General features: G+C 35.1%; 1 protein-coding gene across 2 annotated transcripts in view; it reads left to right on the top strand.

The window, feature by feature from the left end:
- GRIK2 (glutamate ionotropic receptor kainate type subunit 2) overlaps positions 1-20,455 on the top strand; it is a 409,634-nt gene that overhangs the window by 141,705 nt on the left and 247,474 nt on the right. For both annotated transcript variants that reach the window (XM_040599269.1, XM_040599270.1), the window contains exons 4-5: positions 13,680-13,861; positions 17,309-17,362. In XM_040599269.1, the coding sequence (XP_040455203.1) occupies positions 13,680-13,861; positions 17,309-17,362 (236 nt within the window). The remainder of the gene's footprint in view (positions 1-13,679; positions 13,862-17,308; positions 17,363-20,455) is intronic.

The raw sequence follows: 20,455 nt of genomic DNA, 5'->3' as shown, positions 1-20,455 counted from the left end.
GTGGGATGGGATAGCTTAGCACAGAATGTTAAATAAAAATATTTTTGTGCATTTCAAATGTCTGCATTATCAATTAATAATCAGTTATTCTGTGTTATTTAATGGAATGAATGGAATGAATACCTAAAGGAGAGCTGTATTTGCCAAGGGGAACAAAGCAGACTTGAGGCTTTCCATGCATATTAACAAGAATTGCATGCAGTTCTGTTCCACATCTGTTCAGTCACTGAGTCAGAGGTTGTAGAGCATTTTTAGAAACATGTGCACTTTTACAGAATCTTCTAATTAAAGACAATAGATTTTTAAGCCTTCCTCAATAAATTCAGATTTGGTAGAATTGAAATAATTAATTTCACTAATAATTTTGTTCTGTTTTTAGAGAATGAAGAAATATTTTCCAGACGGATTACATGTTGCATAACATCTTTTAAGTATAAAATGTTTCAAGTGCTGTGCACAGTAATTCCAAGTGAAAACACAATTAGTAGTTATGTGCTAAACCTAATTGTGGTATTTGATATAGCTGGTTAGATAGTTTGGTGCATTCCTTTTTTAAAAAAGTTATTGTACCCTTTGTTCAGTAAAGTTCGGAAATATTTTTCCAGTGCTATATGAAAATACCGCTGTAAGCAGGATGTTGTGAAGTTAAAATTTCACTTTTAAACTTTTTCAATCTTTTTGCAATTGGGAGCTAAGAATTACCCTAGCTAGCTGTCTGAAGGAAAAGAATTTAAATTCTGTTACTCTTTTTGGTAAAAGGACCTATAGCTCTTTGAGACTAATTCTATGGAAATTTTTTTTTTTTTTTTTTTGAAGAAAAGTAAATGTCATCAAGGTAAAAAGAATGAATGAGTCTAGGCCACCTTTCAGGAAAACGTACCACAGGTCCCACCCTGTTTTGACCAAGAATTGAATTTTGATTTACTGCAACAAGACACAGTATTTAACTATAAATTTAAAATAAAAATAAAATAAATCCATAAGGTATTTTATAGTATTTTTCTGTGAGCCTAAGGAATGGAAGTACAAGTAATATTGCCAGAAATTATTGCATTAACAATGAACATATTCAAAATGGTACTTTAAATTGTTTTGCTTTTGTGGGTTTGATTAACCTTAAGAATTTTAATTCTACAGAAAATTGGCTGGGGAACTTATAACCAAAGTAATTATTTCTTTCATAAAGACTGAAAAAATGTATTCACTATTTTCAAATACAAAAAAATGTGAAGGAAAACTGTTTAACTGAAAAATGAAAACATGAAAATGGAGACATAATCAGTATCGCATCTTGCATGGGGCATAAATTTAAAATGAGATTTATCCAAACTTAAACTTAAAACTCTTACTTCAGTATTACGTATTTTGTCCTCTGATTGGAGGAGCATTGTGAAATGCACATGAAATGGCAACATCTTTGTGAATTGCTCTGCATTGGTCTCAGCTCAAATATTCCCATCTTAGACATTTTAGCCCCAATTCTAGATTTTTCTTCTCTCTTGCACGCTTACCAAATTCTTTAGCAAAACTCTAACTTTTTTTTGTTGTGCTTACCTAGTGTAAATTCCAATTTAGAATGTTCATTTATGTTTCTTTTCTAACCAAGTCCATTTCCATTTCTAGTAGATATTATTTTTTATTTAGTTTTATATAGTTGGATACAGTAGTGATACTTCTATGGTACGGCTAGAAACTGCTAACTTATTCTACTGCTTCTCTTGTCATTGATTCTGACAGTTTTGACAAAAGCTGCTTTGTCCTTTGACTGTAGTAGATCTCTTTTTTCCCACTTCACCCTCATTAAACTGAGCTGCTCAGATGTCAGCTACTTGAGAGATGATACTTCATATTATTACAAGAATTCTGTTGAAATGCCCGGGACTGTTAATTGTCATTGCTGTCACCACCATCACACTGAATTAGATAAAACTTCCTGAAAATACTCAAAAAACATGTTCAGAAAAATGAATAATAGAAGTATTTTAAATAAGGCATATCATAATAGAGCCACATATGTAAAAGAATGTCACATGTTGCTGGAGACTAGAAAAATATGGCAAACTAATAGAAAAGGCTTAATGTTTTCTTGATTTTCAACATTTCTTTACTTATATTGTATATTTTTTTTCTTATATTTTCATGCACTATGTGCAGATGTAAGGGAAGGAATGGACAGTTCTATTTTTCTTATTTTCTAGCTGCTGTATGCAGCAACTGATAAGTACTCAGGTGGTATGAAAAAATGTTTCTTCATCTTATTATGGTGATCTTCAAGATCAAAACCTTTCCATGAACTGAAGGCCTTCTCTGAACTTTAACAGCACATTGATTCCCTCTTGTGGAACTGTGTAGGATGGGGTAGAGTTTTTTTTTTTTTCACTGCAGTGATGAAAAGCCATTATTAGAAAAGAATTGTTACTGGAAATAGGCTAAATTGGGATTGGCTGTTTGAAACTAAGTATAAAAGATGTTCACACCCGTGCTCTGATGTGCTCACTTAGCATATTTAAGGAAAACAATAAAGCTGATTGTTGCCTTGCACTTCAATTACAGCTGGTTATGCTGAAACAGCAGTAAAATGGATTTAACATTCAGATGCTAAGACCCAAGACACAGAAAAAATTAAGTGATATACACAGTATCAGAATAGAAATCTGACTGCCTGTGGGGTTAAACCTGGACCCCTGTTTTTTTTTGGTCAGTGATTTTTAACTCTAAGGCTAGTCTTTCCTATATATGACATTTTAGTAATCTTAACTTCAATATTAATTATGAATACAATTTTAAACACTCTGCTTTCCTGTACTAAGTAAATGTTTCAAAATAGATTTTATTTTAGTCTAATTTTTTTTCTGCCTTTAGTCTAGACACTTTTAGAGCTTTCATAATAATGAGGTTTGTATTTCAAATAACATATATAAATGCACATACATATCTAGTTAAAAAAGTAGTTCTGGGTTTTTTTGTTTGTTTTAGAAATGAGGATTTTCCTCAGATATTAGTATTACTGTGCTTTAAGTTCTCTTGAAGTACACCATTGTTTATATTGGCATCTTTTCATGGAAGGGCTGTCCAAGGAGTGAAAGAAAAGTCCCCTCAGTCTGGTGACACATACACACATCTTTTGTTGATCACTGTTGATCCTAGGTTCTCTAACAAAGTAGCCTGTCTGTTGAGCTGATGACCAAATTGACCAAAAATGGGTAAGACTGCTGGAGATAAAGCTTAAAGGTCTTGAGTCAGATCCATCCTTCCACATACAAAGTAAGGATCACTTGAAGTTTGGGGACTGGACTGTTCTCTCCTAATGTTCTTTCTGGAGGGCACTGGTTACTATACCTCAGCATGCAGTTGAATTCAAAAGTGTGGATGTGAAGGCAAATCAGGTATCAGCTCTATAACACTGAGCCTTTGAAGCTCAGGTCAAATTTTAGAACCAAAGACATTCAAGTATGTCCCTCCTTCCCATTACACTTAATCTTTCAATTAGTTTATTTTTTATAAAGGAAACTGTAAAGCCTTTAAAGTGAAAATAAACATAGAAAATATTTCTGTTGTGTGCTTCTAAATATCAAGACTTGCAACTCATGCAAAACTGTTTGTCTTGACAAATATTCAGCTGTGTATAACACAGAATAACACACACCGTAGCATGTCAGCATGAGGGCAATATGAATGTTGGGAGACTGCATCATAGCCACAATTATGGAGAGGTTTAGAGAGAGGCATTAGTACTTAGCCCTAGAAATCTTGTTTCAGAAGACAGTTAAGACAGTAAATGGATTTCTGGCATAAGTAGCATTATTTTATGTTGAAGTTTTGCATCTGGAGCAGAAGATTTAGTTGCAGTCTAGTCCAGACCATAAGCGCTACAAGAACATGCTGATTTGGGAAAAGAAATTCCAAGAGAGAATGAGCTACCTAAACTGAAAAGTTTTCTCTGATTACTGGCATGGCTACCGTCCAAGAGATAGTTTTTGAAAAATATTTTCAGTTGAAGCTAATGTAACTTTTATTTGCCTTCTCATACGTGACCCAGAACTAGCATTTCAGTGTGTCTAAAACATTTTATTAGCGATATGCTGAAAAAAAAGTATTTCCTCAAAACATCTCTTCCCCCTCCCCCCAAAAAATCCTCAACTTGATGATCAACTGGTTTTGAAGCACTATACCTTCTTTAAGTATGTTTGTATAGCTGAAAGGCTACATGTGGGGAAAGTGAAACTTGGAATGAATTAATCAAGGTGTGGTAGAACATGTCAACACAATCTAACGGAGTTCTGATTTATAAACGGTTCTGTATCTCTGAAGAAGAGCTGGGGACAATAGGTCATTACTGTATGCTTTGATATAGAGATAAGTACATAGTTACAGGTAGCCTGACATTACAGAGCCTCTATACATCTGCACTTTTTCCCCTGGAAGGAATTTTTGTCATCCAAATAGACCTCCAGAGTTCATTTGACAGATATTATTATTATAATGTGACTAGTGTATCCTGGCTTGCTCTAATGAATTTAATCTTTGAATTTTCAGGTGAAGTTATTCTAAACAGAGCAGCTATATTTCTTGACAATGTGTTTGTTAAATAGAATTTACTACTGAATGCAGTTATCAGATACTTTTCCTTCTTTTTACTGATACAGTGCTATTATTTTCCTGGTAGTAATCAAGATTAACAATAGAAAAATAATTTAAGTCAACATAATATTAGGTATCTTTGAACTCTTTGTCACTTCACCACCACTTTTAATTTTTAATTATTTAATGCATTTTTAATATTGCAGATTACAAATGGCATAAATCTCTAATGCAGTAACATCTTTAAGATATATATATATACACATGCATACACACATAGTATTCTGATTACACTCCAATGCTTCAACTACAAGACTGAAAAATCCTGCTAAAATATTGGACTCTAAAGCTTTTGATACGAAGATGGATTAATTATATTTACAGTAAGGAGTTAAATTTTTCTGGATTATGTATTTTAAGTCTTTTCCTCCATTAAAGACACTTCATACCATTGGTACTGTATTTAAACGCGTTTATATATAACTAGTGACAATTTTAAAGATGCTTTATGCTGCTGGAATTAGGTGAAATTATCTTAATGTAGTAAAAAATCTAATTATGAATAAATGAGAAAGGTCCCTCAAGCTGTCTTTTCCCTTCATCTCTATTTTCTCTGTATTTTTCGTAATGGTGTTTCTGTATTATGCTGTTACATCCAAACAACACGGAACAGCCCACTGTTTAAGCAGCCCTGCTAGGAAATGCATTTGATTTGTTTATTTTATTATTTTTTTTTAATCCTTTCATTTGAGTAGACAACAAGGATGATAAAATTAGAAAGTTCATGGGTAATCTGCTCAGGATGGTCAATATCTGTGAATAATTTTATAGCAATGAACTGTTCCAGTTGATGTGAAGCATGCTATCAATGCTCAGTAAACTAGCATCCTCCTCCCTTCTACCCAAACCCCTTTCAAAGCCCAATACACAATGGTATTTTTCTGAGGCTTAACTAGAAAAACTGTGCAGGGGGCTGTCAGGGAAGGAGAAGACTACAGAGAGGTGTGAGAGGAAACAACTTGTTGAAAATAGAGAAACTATTCTGGTAGCTTTACAAAGCAATATATTATTATTTTTGAAGTTTTTGAGATTCTGAAGATAGGAGTAGCATTTAAAAGAGCATTAGTGTTCTTTTGTACAGAAAAAGGTTCATGTGTTCAGCCTATTGCAAAGTGCATTTGCTTGCATTCTTCCTGTGCAGCACAAAGGCAGCATTAATGGAAATGATAAATAGTTTGATGAGCAGGCCAGGTGGCATAGCAATGGCTTGCAAGACTGCTGAGCTGGAGACACAGGTTTTAAAACAAACTTGGGGCTCTTGCTTCCTGGACTGGTTGAAGTTGAACATGTCGAGGAGGTAATGTGATTGATCTCTTTGGAGGAAGATGCCAGCTGGAGAGCTCACAAACTGCTCCTTCAGGATTCTCCTTAAAGATGAATTGATGGCAGCTTCTGAAAAGAGTTACTCACACCGCATTCTTCCCAGCCATTCAGAGGTAAGACTCTATCACAGTGGCTGCTAAGAGAAGGAATTGAGAGTTTAAAGGGACAGGAAAAAGGTGTCCCTGGTGAAAGAAACTGCAGGAAGTACATTCCCAAAATGCAGCTATTATTTCTGTACTGTTGCGAAATAGATATTTTTTTTTAGAAGCTTGTCCACATAAATGGTTGGGTTTTTTTTTAAATTTTTATTTTTTCCTTACACTTGGATCCTGTAATGCTAGTAAAATAAGAGGTCAGCATGTACTTAATTTTATATTGTAAATCAGTTGTTTTAAAAATATTCTAGGCTGAAACCTGTGCTTTTGTGTTGGCAAATCTCTCTTCAAGATCATGGTGAAGAAAGGACTTGTTTTGTCCTTAGCTTCATTGTTCTTGTAGTTCTCATATTATGTTCCCCCCATTCGTTGGAGGCTCTGGTACCCCTTTTTCTGATTAGCTACACACGAACTACATCCGTGCCTTTTAAAAACTGCCTTGCTGATCCAGTTTCTCAGTGTGTGACAGCTCTCTGATCCTGAAACATTTCTTGTTTGGAGCTTGTCCATTTCCTTTAATATCAGACAACAGCAACAAAAGTTGCTTTGGGATTAACAGTAGCTCAGAAACTTAGTATTAACATATAACTATTCCATGCTTGTTTGATCTAAAACTACCTTGGCCCTTAGCCATTAGCCATCTGCACAGAGGGTAGAAATGGAGTCCCACAGACAAACTGGACACAATAGGAAGAAGCAGTCTTCCTTGAGTCTTGGGAATCTCATTCAACCAAATGGAACATAACAGTATTAGGAAAAAGTGGAAACTGACCAAACAAATTTTGCCAACATCTAAAAGTGAAAGCAAACAATGAACTTGTCTGACTTTACCTGATGTAGTCAGGACTGTATGTCAAAAACACTAACTAAAGTAGAGCTCATCTTTTGTTACTGTAAGGCACTAGTTTTACTGTAAAAAGCCTTAAACATATGATATCTTATAGCTGTGAAAACTTGAACTCCAACCACGTAAGGATAAGGATATAAGGATAGTGGCAGAATTTATTCATGTCTTAGGTGGATTGCCTGGTTACTTCTCAACTGTGTGATGTTTTGATCCCCTGGACCTTTTTGTGGCCATTGCACACCAGGACGTTAGGGCCTGAGGGGGGAAGAGAAGGTCGGTGGCAGCAAGAGCTGAGGAGGGGTTACTGTCTGCAGCTGGACCCAGGCGCTGCAATTTACATGCAGGAGCTTGTTCCTTGGGGTTATATTTTCTCAGTGTTTAATTTTTCCTTTGGTTATAAATAATGAGCCACTGTCCAATAATCTACAAAAAGGGGGGGACAGGGACGGGGACGATGACGACGGATGGACACAGAGGAATCCAACTGCTCAAAATAGTTGGAAAACACTGCAGGCAAACCCAATCCAGAGTCACGGTTGGTTTTTTTTTTTTGTCTTAATTACGTTTAAACACAAGCTTCCAATCTCTCATTTTGTTAGTGAGGAAAAAAAGGACACCGCTACATAACTACATACCTTTTTCCTCCTTCGGAAGAAAGGAAACACTGTATCTCCGCTGCAGGTTACACGCAGCTCACCCGCGCTTGCCCTGGGCGGTGGCTGAGGCGCGGCCGGCTCAGGCCGGTCTGTGTGGCGGCTGCTGCCGCTGTCCCGGGCGCGGGCGCTCAGGGAGTCCTGGGGCATGCGCCCCTCAGCCAGCCTGTGCTGTGGCAAGGAGCTCTTCGCCTCCACGAGGGTGTCTCCGGCCCCGAGTGGCGCCCAGCGTCTTTCTTCAATACTTTTGAGCAGGGCTTGCCTCCCTTTGGCATCCTTCGGGATTTTTTTTCCACTGCTGATTAGGTTGGCTCAGCGCCGGCTGGAACCGGCAGTGACCAGCGGTGGGAAGGTGGTGACACACACCCTTGTACCTGGTGCCGCTCGCAGGCAATAATCGCCAACAGGTTTCAACTCCAGTGGCTTTGTCCAGGCATAATAGGAAAGGAAAAAGGTACAGATTGCAGGTTTTTTGGGGTGTGTTTTTTTTTTTCCTCTGTACTTTTTTTGTTTGTTTGGGTTTGGGGTTTTCTTGTGTTTTGTTTTTCCCAGCTTAATTGCGCCATTTTTGCTCAGGAAAGGAATTTGGTACTTTTTATTTTCTAGGAAAACTAGACTGCTTTTCAGACACTTTATATACAAACAGAAATACTGCATCACAAATGCCAGGTACAGCGTGGAAGGATACTTTCAGGCTTTGATTTATATTTGAAAGAGCCTGCTTTTGAAGTGCGATCCTGGCCTGGAAAGCCTTTGCTCAGTCTTAGTTCCCACTAATGCCTGAATGAGGAAATGCTGCTTCTCAGCACTTTTACCTGCCAGTGCTATGACATAGAAATAAAAAGTACCAGAGAGAGGTATGCTCAGCACTATCTGATTTCTTTTCTGTTCTTCAAGGTGTTTCTCTGCAGTGAGGAACTGTAGAGTGACTGTGGCAGTGGTACTTGCTACCTGTGACACAGCTTCATGGTGGCTCCCCACACCATGCACTCTCTGCGCAGCAGCATGTCCAGGGGCCTCTGTGCAGGTGGTGGCAGCCCTTGAGAGGGAGGAGGTTTTGTTTTCCAAAATCATTCCTGTGAGAGGCTAGCAAGCTGGAAACTGTTGAACTTGTGCCAGGGAGGTTTTATTTTTGAAGTGTGGATGAGGATGAACAAATATTCCTTGTAGCGGGTGGCCTGGTGAACTACTGAGGTTTGTAATTTAGTACACTGAAATATGTTTTTTGCCCTGCATAATTCATCATTAATAAATGCTGGTAAAGTAAAAGACCAAAACTATTGCATTGGTGCAAGAAATGGGGTAGATGAAGGGACTCATCTCTTTGTCATGCCCTATGTTTGTTTACCAACACATTGGAAGTTATGGACATGCTACAGAGAAAAGCAGCCTCCCTTTTTCCCTTCCTTCAATCCCACGTTAACTTTCCGTGACCATCTTAACTGTCCATTCTGTCTCCAAAGGTGTAACAAAGGTGATTGGTGTACTACCTGACAATGTGAGTAAAACATACAAATTAGGCACTTTGCCCTTCTAAGTAAACAACGCTTTGAAAAATGTTTGCAGTCAAGAAAGAACAATCAGATTTTCTTTTAACCCTTGATATATTAAAAATACTCAATATGGTACTTGTACAGAAAACTTTAACTTTATGAATCACTTTAACATCTTATAGAATCAAATGAATTTCGCAGTTGCTTCCCCAAACATAGTAAGTTTTGTTCTGGAGTGGTTCTGATTCCAAAACTTGCACAGTAGAATAAAGCTGCTTTTATCTCTTGCTGTTCTTGAAAAGGGGTTCAGTATAGAAATATGAGAACAGGGACTAAAGCCCAGGTGTTTCCTCTCTCAGATGACTGTCATAACCATCATACTAACAAGTGTCTATTTGTTTCCTACTGAGCAACTCCAGCTGCAGATTTGGATAACAGGGCACTTACGTATAGTCAATAATAATACTTTATTCATTCCTCGCCTCCCAAATAAAATAAAATCTGATTCCGCTGGAAAAACAAAAAGGCTAAATATATTTGAGTTTACAAAAAATCATGAGGGAAAAATCATCTTGCTATTACCCAAAAACAACTGTGTGGGTGAGACACAGTTCTGATTTTCCTCATTTTGAGTAGATGCATATTTTGTAATCATTGCTTCCATTTGAGAGTCAAACAGCAGTGCAGTTTTGAATCTCCTAATCTTCAATATCTTTTAGCATATTTTCACAGGTAATGTTTATTTTTTAAATAGCTTTCCATTTTTCTGTGCATCACATGGATATGATTTTTGAGCAAATTGTGTACTTCTCATCTTTGGCAGTTTACTTAATGCTTTCCCATTGGGAGATCAATACTTGTTTTGTGAAACTGATTATAATCTCTTTCCTACCACATATCTGTGACACAGAAATGTGTTTAAGAATTTTGTTTTGTCTTAATCTCCTGTGCTTACAGTGATTTCCAGTTGTGTTGTTCTACTGCAAGGAATGATTGAAGAAGGTTCATGGCAAATGTTCAGTGCGACATTGAACTTCTTCCACTAAATGTAACTTGGAGGTTAAAATACAGCTTATCCCAGAAGTCCCCATAAATATCTGAATATTTCAAGGGTACAAGGTCCTGAAAATATCTGTATGTTCAAATTCTTGCCCCCAGGCCCAAATCTGCCTTTTTTCCCCATCTTCTTGCCCATAAGTGTGATGTAAGTACTTCAGATAGATGTATGTCTGTAGTTTGCATACTGACAGTGCATATATCAGCTTTGGATACTGTTGTCTGTTACATGGCAACACATTTTGCAGTACTATCCTATTCAAACTCAGAAGTGGCTATTTAGAGAGACTCTTTCTGTCTGTCTTCTCAGTCATATTTGACTAGCAAGCACCAAAAGCCAGAATTTCTCTTTTTCTGGCAGACTGTGGCATACTACCTGTCCTGTATTGCCATTCTTGTGATTTGTAGTTCTTAAGTGGAAGTGCATGGATATCACATCAGGTGAGCAACTGGCAAGACTTTACTTTTGAGACTCTGCTTTGAAATGTGGCTCTTCCCTCAATCTGAATTCAATCACACTCAATTTCTTCTACAATATGAAATCATCAAATTTTTGGACCACAAGGGCATAGATCAGGGGTCCTCAAACTTTTTAAACAGGGGGCCGGTGCACGGATGAAGTGGCAGGCAGTCATCTGCAGCTGCTTGGTTCCCCTCCCCAACCCCTGGCGGGGGTGTGTGTGTGTGTCTGTAAATACCAGGAGCCGGACTGAGGACCCTGGGGGGCCGTATCTGGCCCGCAGGCCATAGTTTGAGGACCCCTGGCATAGATTCTATTTGCTTTATTTTTCTTAGCATTAAGGAAATGAGAAAGGCTTGGAGACAATCCTAAGTATTTTTGATGATGTGTTATTGTCAGTTATTTTTGATAAGGTGGGTAATGGCTATGGGGTATGTTACGTTGTTCATTCCAAAGTTTACTTTCATGTAATTGTCCCAGAACATCTGAAAATGGTACTAATATGCAGTAGATGTATAAGCTTTTAAGTTATAAAAGACCCTTCTTCTCTATGGCTTTTAGGTATATTTATTCAAGATTATTTAGAAATCAAGTATTAAATCCATTTAAGCTTCCATTAAATACATTAATTCATGTTATATAAATATCATTATAGCATTTGAGGTAAATATGGCAATTTTTTTTGTTAGTTTCTAAAAGTACTATTTATACAACCATTTACTCAGAAGTCATGTATACCTTACTTTGTTTTAGCAAGCAGGGACCAGGTCTAGTCATGTGAAAGCACTTCAGTTTCCATATCTGTTCTGTCCTTGACATCTCTGCTACACATTGCCAGTAAATTTAGTGATGTTTCTGTGATTCTTTAATGGTGACTTTTATCTCCTTTTCAAAGCAGGACAAGCAAAACAAAATGAAGCAAAGAAAGCAGGACACACCTAAAATTAGGCTTGCTAAATATAGTGTAATAGGAGTCAAAATTAAAAGTTATTTGTGCTGGACAAAATTTTCCAATTGTCTTCTTTTAGCATACAATGACAAATAATCTGGAACTTGGGGAATTATTTTTTATCCCACCTTGAGTTAAAACATTTTGCTCTAACCTTAAATTTTGGTATGTTGTTACATTATGTACAAAAGACTGTTAATATTTTTCACATTATAATTCTGTATGGAAAATGTCAGCCCATGCTGAAATACTGGATTTAGTTGTTCACAGTACCTTAGCTGTTAATGAAGAACCTACAGAAATGTTTTTAGAAATGTAAATTTGAGCGATTATTTAGCTATAGGTAACTATTGTGTCAGTTTGAGCAGTACACACATTGCTGAGGATGTTTGTATGTGATGGAGGTATTACCGAGAACTTGTGATGAAATATGAGATACAGTATCTGTGACATAAACTTGTTAGTGAAGAAAAAATTCCTAAAGTGATAAATAGCAAGGTTTTTCCTTCCCCACTCTGCTTTTGGGCCCAAGAGGTCTACTGGGATCCTCTTCCAGATCTCCACACCTGCAGTCTTAATTTAAGAAGGTCTTATATAGTAAGATATAATTCCTGTTCCAGCTAATTTCAGCAGAAACTGTTGAGAAAATAATGTGGGTCCTTTGCAAGGTCAAAGGGGGAATGATGAAACAAAAGACTGAATTTATCTTTCAGGGATACTCTGTACTGTTCTGTACTGGTTCTGCTGGAAATGACTAGAGCTAAGTTTTTTACTATCTAAAAGCTTCATAGCAAAAAATCATAGCAGCACTATGTTAGTAAAATCTCTCAGCATTATATTAGTAAAAGAATAATATGTATTAGAAAAAGGCTGTGTTAAATCCTGTCAGAGGTTATCACAATTTAATGATGCTGCAGTGTGGTTCCATGTTACATTGCGACAACATCATTTCCTGAAATCAAGACAGCATTGATATCCAGTTGTAGCCAGGAAGAATATTTAGAGATAAAATGCCAGTGTTTTTTTAATAGTAGACAGTACTGCCTCTCATGATAACTAAATAGTAATTAGTCATCTCCATTAATATTTTTGAGGCAGTGAAGTGAGCTATTTCAAATTTTAGAAGCACTTCATTTATGCCTGGATCCTACTGTAACTGAAATCTTAAGGAGAAAGCTTCCATTTTTTGATCGTTGGGCGTATTATATAGGTGCACTGCAAACATAATAACAGTAACCCTTGTTACTGCCACTAAGTAGAGCATGCTCCAATGCAGGAAGGAAGTTAGCACAGAAGATTATATATATTTTTTTTTTTCCCCCCCTAACAAATAAACTACTGGTTTATAGGAGACCTGTTTTTACCTTGTCATTTTAATACAGTTAACCTAATATTTAATGTTGGTCACAGACCAATCAGTGATCTGTAAACCACACCACACTGTTATGCTGATGTGAGCAATAAGATTTTTGAAAAATGTTACTGCATCTAATTCCATAGTAAAAGTAAAGTAATTCAAAATGGAATTCTAGAGTATTGAAAATGAATGCAATGGCATGAGGCATTTATTCAGCCTCTTTCTTGCTGCATGTATGTGTTTTGTTACCTATATAATAAAGAAAAAAAACCAATAATACTCTTATGTGAATTATGTAAGAGCGTTTTACAATGCTGAAATGATTCACAACATTGTATGTAAACTAGACAGATTAGTTAGGAGACTGGCTAGTCTGATTACAAACTGTTAGTCTGGGATATTACTTTAATTGAATTAGAATAATTATATATATTCTTTGAAGAGCAATGCCATAGTTGCATGATAGTACTAAAGAAAGATTTGTCTGTCTTAAGGTAATCCTAACTGAGGCTGCTTACTGTCTGTTACTATTAAGGAAGAAGAAAGCCGTGATAAGAAAGTATTGGGAGTGCAGATACTTTCTTATTTTTTCTTTTTAATAACACTTTTGTGTATCAGTTGCAACATACTGAGAAGGTAGAAAAATTCAAGAAACTTTCAATGTTTATACTAAGTTAACCTGCTAGCAGTTCAGGTTTTTGTTTTGATAATTCTATTTTCTTTTGACTCCTCTGTTTTCTTTAAGGCCTTATTCGATTACAAGAGCTCATCAAAGCTCCATCACGATACAACCTGAGACTAAAAATCCGTCAATTACCAGCTGACACGAAAGATGCAAAGCCATTACTAAAGGAGATGAAAAGAGGCAAAGAATTCCATGTAATTTTTGACTGCAGCCATGAAATGGCAGCAGGCATCTTGAAACAGGTAATTCTCATTTTGCTTTAGATGGCCTAATCTTTTTCATCCCTAATAAAGAAAAGTAATATCCAGACTTAATGGCATTTAGCAAGCAGGGGAATTGTATGTCAGTTTTACTGAGGCCTAACTGAAAATCAGCCAATGATTTCAGAGATAATTTCATTGGTGACTAATGATGGCTGCTTTCATTATATGTTTTTTTTAAAGTAATATTATAATCGGTTCATGTACAGGGGAAAAGATACATCAGTCTTTCAACTATGAAGAATTGGTACTTTGGAGAATTGATGTTTTAACCAGGGTTTTAAATGCTTGCTTAGTGTTATTTTATATAACAAAGTTTGTTTGGATTTTTTTTTTTTTTCTTTCTCTTTTAATTGAAGCCTCTAAATTGTCTACTCTTTATAAGACAGTGATATTTGAATAGCGTGTTGCCAACAGACCACATGAATGTGTTCCACTGAGAGGACAGAACTAATAGATATCTTTTGGAGCCATATTCTCCTCATGCTACTATAGGATTGCAAAACACCTGAATACGCGTGGGTAAATGCTTTGGTAGTGTTTGCATTGTTGTGTACAAGTCAGATGATTAGGTGAGACAAAGCAGAATCCCAAATACTTAACTGGCTTTGTATTGCAGAAGCAGATTCCAGGGATGTCTTCTAAGAGAAGGTGACAATATAGCAGTAAACAAAGGATGTGGCTCATAAAAAAGCTTGCTGTAACCCTGAAGTATGCATAAAGACAAGCCTTTGTGTGTCTTTAGTTTAATAAGCTCCAAAGACTGGAAATTCCTTGTGCTCAGAGGTCATTTTCCCCATTGCTTTTCAATTGGACTATGACTTGCAGTAAGGAGGATAGAATACCTAAACCAAAACAATATGCTATATTTCTAATGCACAGTCTTTAGTGACTTTACTCATGCTTATATTATGCTTGCTAGCAGACTTTATGGTTTAAATTGAAAAGAATATGGATTTAAGATTTGAAAATATGTCTCTTATTAAAGGTACTTAGGTGTGTTGTTGTGGGTACAATTAAAATTGCTACTAAACACACCTATTTTTTATCATTTCTTTGCTTTATTGTTCATGGATTAAAAGGCTTTTATTAATTCCCAGTAATTTTAAAGCTCTGCTGGTGGTTTTTGCTCTTAGCTAAGTGTAAAACAGCCAGCCTAGTTAGTCTAATTGTTTAGCACAAACCATTAAATGTGTGTTTAATTATTTTAACATCTTAAAAATGCAGCTGGAAAATGTTTTGATGGCAAAACAAAGCTGCAGTGCTATGTCCATCAAGGAACATTATTTATGCTGTACCTAGTAGCTTTTAGGTGAAAGGAAACTTTTCTTTCACAGTATACAACTTTGTGAAAAACATGACTAGAGGGAAATGGGAACAAAATTGAAAGCATTGTATCTTTAATCATGTCCAAGGACCCAAGAGTGAGTGTTCAACCTCTTTAAATCCAATTGTAAACTGTTTTATCAAACTACTCTGCTTAGCCTAAAGATTACAGATGGAAAATACAGAAACAATTCTTTCATGGGTGTTTAGATCTTTATACAGTTTCTGTAGAATTTTAGCTTTCCGTTCAGTTCCAATATTGCAATGCTTTAAATATATCCAAAATTTGTAGTTCTGCAGCTGAATGTGAGCTCTTGCTGTCAAAATTGGCACAAAGGATGTTAAGGCTGTATTTATTATTTAATGATATTATGCCAGATATAGTGTTTACAAGTGTTTGCTGAAAAATAAAATAAAAAAATATTTACATATTTATTTGTGAACTATTAATTAACCTATTTTTACTGGTAATGGAGGGATGAACTTGGGGAGACATGACAAGGGGTTTCTTCTTGGATGGATAATTGGAAAGGTTAGCAGTGAAATTGGTGGAAGAGAAAACAAATTGGAAGTAAAGAGAACAAAGAACCTTGAGAGGCCAGTGAAATGGCACATAGCAGAATCAGGAACATGTGTAGGACATTCTTGTGTGGAGATTCTGTGAAGTATGAAAGACCTGATTATAAGCAGTTAAGATAACAGGGGACTGCAAATGTCTTACGTACACAGAGGAAGATACCTTGGCTTTTTTAAGAAACAATAACACAATTCTTTAAAAAGCTAACAGTGTTTATAGTTGTACAATTTCTGATGAAGTTGTAATATTTCTCATGAGGTAATGGTTTTCCTGTGTTTTAGAAAATGTAAAATGCTACAAGCACGCTATATTGCAGGTCTAAATATTATTGTGGAAGTCTAAATACACAAGTATAGGTATCCTTTGGAAGTGTGTTGTATTTTTTGTCAGTCTTCTCTAAAATACAAAATCTGATCTGCAGCTGATATTTGGAGTTAATTTTAGCTTTTAACTTTTCTTTGGAAAAGAACATATAGACTAGGAATTTTATCAATTTTCAGGCAATGTCACAAGTAAAAAGGCTTCCACAACCTTCAGAATGCTGATAGATCTTTTGTATGCAAATTGTGGTATTGTGACAATTGTATAGTTGTTACCTTCAGTGTGTTTAAGGAGGTGTATCTGGTACTGACTTGGCAAAAAATTCCATTCATAATTCCTGGAATTATTGCTTAATAGTGTAGCTTTTTTTCAATGCTAAAATTAGGTAAAACTCACTGTAGATACCAAAATCATTGAATAAATCATACTAGTCTAAGGATACTTTTGTGCAGAGCATGAAGATACATGCTTTTCAGGTGAAAATGCCCTTAATGAATACAAGTGATGAGACTTCCATAGTTTATTGGTTTAAAATTGTATCTACAAATATTTGTTCTTATGCTGTTAAAAGTATGAATATTTTAAAATACACAATTGATCAAAACCTATTTGTTATTACATACTTAGCAAGTCACATGAAGGTACTTGATAGATATCTGAGTTTATAGAGTAATACTGTGAACATTTATTTTTCATTTTTACTGAAGTAATATGTATCTTGCTGTTCAAAACTTGACTCAAGTATTTTCTTCCGTGGTTGAAAAAATATACACACATATTATATAAGCTTGGGTCCTTCTATTAAATGTATACTCATATTCATCAAAATAGAAAATTATTTCCTATTAGGTTATTCTTATTAAGGGAAGAGTTCAATAATGAATGAAAATATTTTCAACTCAAATTTTGTGTGGCAACTTAATGCGTCCATTAGTATGTAAAACTATAAGCCTTTTTCACATTTACTGTACTAAACAGTTTAATAATATTCTTTCTATCAGAAGATCTGGTTCATAAATTCCTTTAATAGTCAGTAATCTGCTCTAACTGCTAGGAAATTACTTGCTTGACCTAATTTTAGTATAATTCCAACTCTGTAGTCTGATCCCAGTAGTGGTTTTTGCAGTTTTTCATTTGCCATGTAAGTGTGATAAAAATGTATTTTGTGACCTCAGAAAGATTAATCTTTTGTTTATTTTTTCAAGGCTTTAGCTATGGGAATGATGACAGAATACTATCACTATATCTTTACCACACTGGTAAGTAGCTTATATAAATGTAGTGATGACATCTAACAAAGATGTTACTTTCCTTTAATTATATTACTTGACAAAGTGAAAAAGGTCTCTCTGGAATGGGGTGTGAATACAAGATGTTTTCTCTGTTGTGTTTTCTTACTTCAAGTGAAAACTCATCGGGATGATTTAATTATTGTTCAACAGTATGCTGTGGGAACTGACACACCTGAAAATGCAACTGACTTTGTAGCACTGCAGTTTTTAACTTTCAAGCAGGGTTAAGTATACAACTCATAATTGATTATTTATATTGTTAATTTTGTCCTTTTTCTCCTTCCACTATTTCTAGGTGAAGATTATGACATTTTAAATTTAGTCATATATTCCATATTTTTAACCCAACATTTTACAAGTCATATGATGGTCAAATAAAGGTCATTTACAAGGTCTTCACTGTCATATGATTCCTGAATAATTTGATGTGAATATTAGCAGTATTTTATTTAACAGTCCACATGAACTTTTTAGGCATATGAATTATGCAATATTCTTTGATGTCCATTGTAAAAGTAACTAAGAAGGGATTTGGTCATTCTTGGAACCATCAGATTTAACTTTTGCAATAAATAAACATTTAAAATGTGAATGCTCCTACAAAACATAAAAGTATGTGAAGACCTTTTTTTGCTGCTTACCACAGCATAAGAAACAGTTTAAATGTTGGTAAAACTTTAGAAAATACAGTGTGCTCATTTCTGTTTTCCATTGTGTTCAAATTTGTGTGTTTAGATTACAGTTCATTAAGGTTCTTAAAATGCAAGCAATTTCAAGCATGAGACAGATGTGCCTTGGTAAAACCATGCTGGAAGTGACCTATGTTTAAAGTTGCATGCATGTTTAAGTCCTTACAGTAGGATGGAAAGTTCATCTCAGAATCACAAAACAGAAGTTTTGTGGAATGGAAAACGTTAGTATGGAAAAAGATTGTTGAATAGAAAGCAAAATAATTTTTGAAGTTCATTAGAACTCTAAAAGCAAAATACCCTGTACAAGTACCTGTATTATTTTAGAAGGGTAAGTTTTTCTATCACTTATGGATTTAAGATTGCATGAAACAGGATTTCCCTCATTAGTCTATCAAAATGGATTCTAGATGTCTCAAGGGATTTTTTTATTTTTTAAGTTTTCATTCTGCTATTGGTGAAAATTGCTTCTATGAGTGGTAGAGCTGTCCAGTGGCATTTACTTTTTATTCTTAAAACTATGTTTAAAAATCAGGATTTTCTGTTATTCTTATTTCCTAATTAGAACATTAGGTTTTTTTAGGAGAGACAAGCATTATATTGAGTTGGAGCTATCAAAGTATAACTTAGTGTGCACAAATGGATGATAGATTTTGCAATGTAGCTTTGGAGCTTGCATCAGAATTTAATTGTTTTGATATGTTAATTGCTTCTTACCTGACACAGTCCTGTCATAAATTTTCCAGTCACAGTGTTTACAGCAGTCTTTTGTGTATTCCTCTCTTGATTGATTCAGTGTCTAATGTAGTAGTAGCTCATTAATACACCAACCTGTGTGTATTTATAATATAGGCAAGTTATTGTGTGTATATTTATTATGTTCCAGTGTAAACATGAATGTGTTTGGATTAAATAATTGCATCTGAGGTTCTGACATCTTTCACAGTAAAAGCTGAGAATTTTTGAAGAGAGAGATGTAACATAGTTCTAGTTATGTTCGACCTTTCTTTGGCAATAAAATCTCTGATTTCTTTAGAAAAAGGAAGTTAGGTTATTTGTACATGAGTGACTTAGAAGCATTTTTACACCTACATATCTAAGGTATTATATATGGAAAATGGTATCATATTTACTAGCTATAATTAAAAATGGGTAGTGATTGATAACTAGTTGATAATTTTGTGGGCTTAGTGATGTTAACAATGAATAATTAATTCTGTTTTGGTTTTCCACATTACAGATTTAATCTCCTTCATTTCTAGCCAGTAAACAAAATGGATTCAGGCAAATATTTCACCTAACACTACATTTTCATGGAAATTTACAATATAGTAAACTGTCAGCAAAAAATACATTAAAACTGAGATGAATGACCAAGTATGAATTATATGGGGAATTTCTATGTTCAATGAAATTAAAATTATGTTCTAGGACAGTAATGTCTTAGGTATAACATTGATTACATCACTTAAAAAATATTTAAATAGAAAACGAAAGTAAACCAAATAAAAGTTTGTTTATAATGCACATAGCTAGGCCTAGTTTTCAACTTAATTTCCCCCCCACCTGCCATGTTCAAAACTTGATCTTAGACCTGAGTTTCCTGAAGTCAAGTACTGGTTCTACATTGTTGTTAAGGATTCTGTCGAAGAACTTGGATAATCTTGAATTTGCTTACTTGATCTAAAATTTGATTTTCTTCTTTTTATTAATTTGTATTTGCCTTTGCATATGTTGCGGGGCTAAATTTACACATAGATAGGTGTACATATCTATTGAAAATGTATTCCTTGGCAAAATTTATTCTTGCAAAGACAAATTTCTAGTCAAAGATATGTCCATGTTGGGGAGTATGGTTGATAACTGTGAAAAACGCTTTTGGTTAAATTTAAAGCCATGTACATTTTCCCTCTCCCCTCACTGTTTTCTGAAGATCAACATGTTCACAGTTCATAGAGACTGAAAGTGCAGGGAAACTCTTGTTCAGTTTATTTTATGATTTTAAGTCTGTTCTGGTAAGCCAAAGAAGTAGCATTTATTAATAATATTTTTAACAATTAATAGCAATATTTAAGCTAACTCTAGTATTTAAGCCTAACTAGTAATGGATACAGTACTGAAACTGCGCTTAGCATTTCCTAAAAGTTTTGGGTTGGTTTTTTTTTTTTTTTTTTTTAAATATGCCTGTTGAAGTAGTTCTTCCTCTGTGAATCAGATTACTCCCACTATAGGGTCAGCTGAGCTGCTTACTCATAGACATAGGCCTCCAGATAAACAGAGCATACTTCCAGGCACTTACAGCACTGCTACTCCTGCAAATTTCAGTACTCTCATCTGGGGACATGATCTAACAATTGAAATAGAAATTGCA

Source organism: Falco naumanni, chromosome 6, assembly GCF_017639655.2.
Source record: "Falco naumanni isolate bFalNau1 chromosome 6, bFalNau1.pat, whole genome shotgun sequence".
Lineage (NCBI taxonomy): Eukaryota > Metazoa > Chordata > Aves > Falconiformes > Falconidae > Falco > Falco naumanni.
The sequence above is the reverse complement of the archived record's forward strand: the minus strand, read 5'-3'. Positions and strand labels throughout refer to the sequence as shown.